At 48.4% G+C, this 5,852-nt stretch overlaps 1 protein-coding gene across 1 annotated transcript in view; it reads left to right on the top strand.

Annotated features, from left to right (window-relative positions):
* Dnajc11 (DnaJ heat shock protein family (Hsp40) member C11) overlaps positions 1-5,852 on the top strand; it is a 51,158-nt gene that overhangs the window by 21,886 nt on the left and 23,420 nt on the right. Inside the window, exon 4 of the mRNA XM_005353666.2 lies at positions 3,989-4,090. Within this exon, the coding sequence (XP_005353723.1) occupies positions 3,989-4,090 (102 nt within the window). The remainder of the gene's footprint in view (positions 1-3,988; positions 4,091-5,852) is intronic.

The following is a 5,852-nucleotide window of genomic DNA, read 5'->3' as shown; positions in this document are numbered from 1 at the left end:
TGTGAATATCCAACAGTTGTCTGAAGCGCCAGAATAGCAACACTGGACCTGAGTCCCTTCATGAGGTAGCTGCCAGCTCTGAGGAAGCCCTGCCCTTTGAACTAGGCTGTGTTCACACTTTGTCCCGTCCCCTCCACTCCATACTGTCATCGGGCCATTGTCTGCAGCAGGCTCTATGTGTCCTGCCTGGCTCCCATAGGTGTTTGTTTTAGGCCTCTAGCTTCCTGGAAATCTCAGTAGTTCATTGCAATTTGTACCTTTTACCCAGATGGAAAACAGTCATCTAGACTCTTCTCAGACTCTGTGTGCCCCCTGGATTAGTTTCCAGAGCTGAGGGCTATAGTCAGGGCTGCTGACTATGGGGCTCTCATCACAGATGAGGGTTTGGTTCCTGGCAGTGTTTGGGCACGCCTGGCGTGGTGGGATCCTCCCACCAAAGCAGAGTGTCTCCCGCTAGCTAGCATGCCGCAAAGCCAGACTTGGCTGCTCTTATGCAGGAGGCAGCCAGTCACAGATGGTGAGTGGTCAACTTTGCGTGCATAGCTTCATAGCAAACTGCTTTAATGAAACAAATTTCCCAGTAAGTCCACAAGGTAAGCAAGCCAGGTATGATGGCTCGTGGGAGTAATCCCAGCTCTTGTGAGGCAGAACAGCCTGGGGCACACAGTGAGTTCCAAGCCAGCCTTGGCTCCATAGAACAGTTCTCAACCTGTGGGCCTTGATCCCTTTAACAAACCTGTCTCAAAAAATACATTTATGATAGTAGCAAAATTACAGTTATGAAGTAGTGACAAAAATAATGTTATGGTTGAGGGTCACCAACCATATTTAAAGAGTTGCAACATTAGGAAGGTTGAGAACCAAAACACAAACCAAAAATTAAAGCATCCTTGGGTATTAACAGTACCAGCATGCAGCAGGACACCAGCTCCCTGATGCGCGTGGAGCATCTGAATTTGGCCATGATCTGTGGAGTGACCGCAGTTCCCGTTTACATGGGCGCTCTCTCCACATGAAGGACATGGCATTCATTGTGTTACTGATGTCTTCAGAATACAGGTCTTTGGTGGCTGAAGGTCACCTGTCACAGCCTGTTACTTGAGTAAACATCTAGGTTGTTTGGTAAAAGGTGAAGGTAATTGTTCATCCAGAGTATGTGAAATGCCTCAGAAGCACCTGGGTCTCAGCTGTGACGTCACTTGTGTCTAATGGAGGATGTTAGGATTGAAATTGGGCCTTTCTTTTAAAGGCAGCTTTCACTATGATGCTCTAGAAGGCCTGGAACTTGTTGTGTAACCAATAACAGCCTCCAGCTGGTGATTCCTGCCATGTCAGCGCCTGGAGCTGGCTGGCAGTGTTGACGCCAGTGCCCACGTTGAAAGTGAAGTTTGTCTTTTCCTTAGAATTGAGAAAGTCAGATTGAACGCTTAGATGGTCTCGGCACTCATCCTGGCTGGCAGGCGGAGTGAAACCACATGATTCAACTTGCCTGCAAACTGCTCTCGTGGGCACATCCTTTGACCTGATACATCTGCAGTTTGCAGCCCTGTACGTTACCCATTGTCCCCTATGAGAGTGTCTAAGAAGGGTAACTCTATGAAAAGCAGAAATGTATCATGAGAGCGGATCTCGAACTGTCACAGAGCAGAGGTAACTAAGGCAATGTGAGAAATGAATGTTAGTGGGAAGCTCACAAAATCTAAAAAGCCTAGGTCTGGCCAATAGAAACATGTGGTGCTTATGATAGCCTTGACGGTTGTCTATGGCCACATGAGATGCTACTGTTGGGGCTGGAGAGATGTTCTTCCAGAGGACCCAGGTTCAAACCACAGCACTTACATGGTGGCTCACAGGTATCTGTGACTCCATTTCCAGAGGACTTGATGCTGACTTCTGACTTCCCTGGCACCAGGCACCACAAGTGATACAGATATGCATTTAAGCAAAACACCCATATGCATAAAACAAAATTTTATTTATTTATTTTGGATTTTCGAGACAGGGTTTCGATTTTTATTTATTTATTTTGGATTTTCGAGACAGGTAGACCAGGCTGGCCTTGAACTCACAGAGATCCGCGGCAGGCGGATCTCTGCACCACCACCAGCCGGCAATAAATAAATCTTTTTGTCTCGAAAAAAACCAAAAAAAAAAAAAGATATTAATATAAACCAGATGTGGTGGTGCATGCTTTTAATCCCAGCACTTGGGAGGCAGAGTCAGGCAAGTCGCTGTGAGTTTGAGGCCAGCCTGGTCTACACAATAAGATCCAGGACAGCTAGGACTAGAGAGAGACCTTGTTTCAGAATATTTAAAAAAGTTGACTTAGGATCCTAGACTTTTCAGACCCAACAATGCCTAGGGACTGTAGCTGTGGACATTCTCCCTGGAGGTGAACTGCCCACCCCCACCTGACCCATCCTTCCCTGTAGTTGGACTTTTTCTGTCCTGCCAGCCAGCTCCCAAATAACCACACAGAGACTTTTTATTAACTATGAAAGATCGGCCAATATCTCAGGCTTGTTTCTAACTAGCTCTTGTTTTGTTTTGTTTTGTTCTTTTTGTTTGTTTGGTTTTTCAAGATAGGGTTTCTCTATGTAGCCCTGACTATCCCGGAACTTGCTTTGTAGACCAGGCTGCCCTCAAACTCACTGAAATCCACCTGCCTCTGCCTCCCACGTGCTGGGATTAAAGTTGTGTCCACCACCACTGCCCGGCTGTAACTAGCTCTTATAGCTTAACCCATATTTATTAATCTACATTCTACCAAGTGACTTTTACCTCTGTCCCATTGTGTGTGTTCAACTCGTTCTCTATCTGGCTAGTTGTTCTCTGCCTAGTGATTGGCTGTTCAGCTTTTTATTATACAGTCACAGTATACACAAATCCGATACAGTCACAGTATGCACAAAGATTATTCCACAGCGCTTCTCTGATGGAGTCAGTCTTCCTACTGGCCCAGGTGAACTAGGCTTCTGTGGGGGCTCAGGGCAGGGGTTATCACATAGCACATAGCAAAAGTTGTAGTGCCCACAGCCGGGACTGCCCTCACTGGACCACCCCAGCCTCCTGTACTTGATTAGTGCCAGGTAAAGCCCTGATGGCGGAGGCTTATGACTGCCAAGAGGGAGGTCTCTGCACCCAGGAAGCGTCATCAGCATTGTGGAGGGACCAGCCATTTTAATTTGGCAATTGGTTCTGACTCTATAACCAGCCATGTGCAGGACTTGTGTAGAGTGTGGGCATGGGGAGAAGGACCCAGGTTGTTTTCACCGCGGCGCATACCAGGCTGAGACCCAGCACCGGGCTCCGTTGTGCTCCCAGGCTCTGCGTTTCTCATGAGGGCTTAGGATTGTACACTTGGTCATCGTGGTACAGTGGCTGCAGAGGTAAGGTACCTGATGTCCACAGTGGCCTTGCCCTTTCCATGAAGCTCCGCCTCTGAAATGTCAGCTGCATCACCTTCCTGTCCCGTACACTGAGACTAAGCAAGGCCGTGCTAGAGTGTCCTGGCTTGTCCAGACTTGATCTCATGGTGTGCCGGTGACTTTCATGTCATCTGTTGTTAGGTCCTCCAGTGTTGTTGGACCTGAGACCACAGCGTCACTGGCAGCTCAGAGCTGTGCCTCGTGTCGTAGAGGACGAGCCCCATCCCTCACATGACTAGAGGTCCCAAGTTTTGAATCCCAAGTGTACTGCATTGACAGTTGATTTCTCAGTAGAACTAACTGTAGGATCTCTTTATAAGGTTCCTGTGCCTCTGAGGGGTTACTAAGATAAAGAATGTCAGTTTGGGGGGAGCCCAGAGGCCAGCAGAGCCTTGCTTTTCTCACAGGGTTGGTAGGCTGCTCTGTGCAACTCCTTCAGTATCTTTAGAGCCCAGGGTTTGCCCTGCTAGCCCCTGGATATTGGCTATCCTGTGCGTGTCAAGCAAAAGTCGGCTCTGGGTGTCCTGGGCCTCATCTCTCTCCCTCAATTCTGCTCACAGGTGGTGGAGAGAAAGAGAACTCCAGCCGAGATCAGAGAGGAGTTTGAGAGGCTACAGAGAGAGCGGGAAGAGCGGAGACTGCAGCAGCGAACCAACCCCAAGGTAGCCAGCGCCACCTCTCGTGAGGTTTGGGGAGGCCAGGTTGAAAATAATTCAGTGTTTTTCAGCTGACAACATAAAACTGGGTGGGGCAAAAACTTGTGGCTTATCTCAGAGCGGTCTTTTCCCGGAGGGTGACAGCTGTGCTGCTCAGCAGAGCTGTGGCTGAGGACAAGCATGAGAGCCTGTGGAGGGAAGGCTACAAGAGCCTTGGTTTGCACAGGCACAGCTCATAGTTCCCGAAGACCATCCCTTTGTTACACTTCCTGAACCCTTGGCTATCAGGGTCAGTGAGAAAGGAGAGACCACCTGACAGCTCAAGTACTAACACAGTGGTCCCTTGTGCAAATCCAGATGGTACCAAGCAGGGGCCCTCTGCCTTCATCACCCCAGTCAGACCTTGTATGGTGTCTTTTTCCTTCTATTCAGGAGGTCATTCTGAGCTGTGCCCCACCCAGGAGGCAAATGGTATCTCGTGAGGTTTGGGGTGACATTGTACTGGGTGGTTGACTGCAGCTCAGTCCTGTCCAGCAGTGAAAGGGTGCTGTTTGCTGTTCAGGCTGGGCGCTATCAGTGTGTCAAGATGGCCCTGCTACAGCCTATTCCTGTAATGATAAGACGCTGGTAGCCTTGCCATCACCTCTTGAGGTACCCACATCCTCTCGGCAGCTGTGCAGGATGATGAGAGGCATCGTTGTGTTTCTTACGTCGTCTTAGACATATGTACCGTGCCAGCTGAAGCCAGCTGAAGCCAGGAAGCAGGTGCAGTGAACCTCTCACTCTTTCTAGCACTGTGTTGTAAGACAGTAAGTGTGTAAAGGACTTTATTTCCAGTGTGAAATGGGAAATTTTCCTGGAGATCCATCCTATGGAGCTGTATCTTTGTATCCCATTGTCCCCAGTTCTCACTGCCTCTTACCTGGCTTCAGTTTGCTCTTTTCAGATAAAACCTTGTATCTGTAACTTCCCACTGAGAAAGCTAAAACTTGGTGCTGGGGTCATGTGTCCCTGGGCCCCTCCGTAGTGTAGAGGAGGGGACTGTCACTAGCGTGCCATGAGGTCATTCACATGGACTTACGGTGGTAATGCTTCTGCCTAGGACACTTCCCTCCCTCCTGGTTCAGGTCTCTGGTTTATACGAATCACACACTGGTTTTAGTGACTGGGAGCCTGGAATAGAGTTGGTCTGTGCTATACTGGCGTCATGTGGCCTGGTTTGATTCTTGTCTATCCCAGCATCCCCTAGCAGCTTTTGCTGCTGTTTTCACAAGCTTGTGTGGACCCCTGTGCCTGCTGCTTGCAGAGCTTGACTTTCTCTGAGGATGGAGGTTGCTTTCTTTTTAACCCTGTTAATTGATAGTTGCATAGATTGTTAAATTGTTCCCTAGTCCTTTCTGTTCTGTCCATATCAGACAGGCTGATACTAGCATAGCATCCTTTCTTAGAAAGGCTCTGTCGTCTTCACACACGTAATGGCTTAGAGACATAATTCAGCTTTATCAGAAAACATTTGAATACCTATACAGATACTTTCCAGTCACAGAATGCTTTCTTAACAACATGATTACATTGTTTACTTTTTGGTTTTTAAAGATAGGGTTTCTCTGTGTAGCCCTGGCTGTCCTGGAACTCCCTCTGTAGACCAGGCTGGCCTTGAACTCAGAGATCCACCTGCTTCTGCCTCCAGAGTGCTGGATTAAAGGTGTGAGCCCGCACCACACCACACCACACCTGACTGCTCTCTTATTTTTTAAAGATTTTCAAG

This window comes from Microtus ochrogaster, chromosome 10 (assembly GCF_000317375.1).
Source record: "Microtus ochrogaster isolate Prairie Vole_2 chromosome 10, MicOch1.0, whole genome shotgun sequence".
Lineage (NCBI taxonomy): Eukaryota > Metazoa > Chordata > Mammalia > Rodentia > Cricetidae > Microtus > Microtus ochrogaster.
Note: the sequence above shows the minus strand (reverse complement) of the source record. Positions and strands in the feature narration are given on the sequence as shown.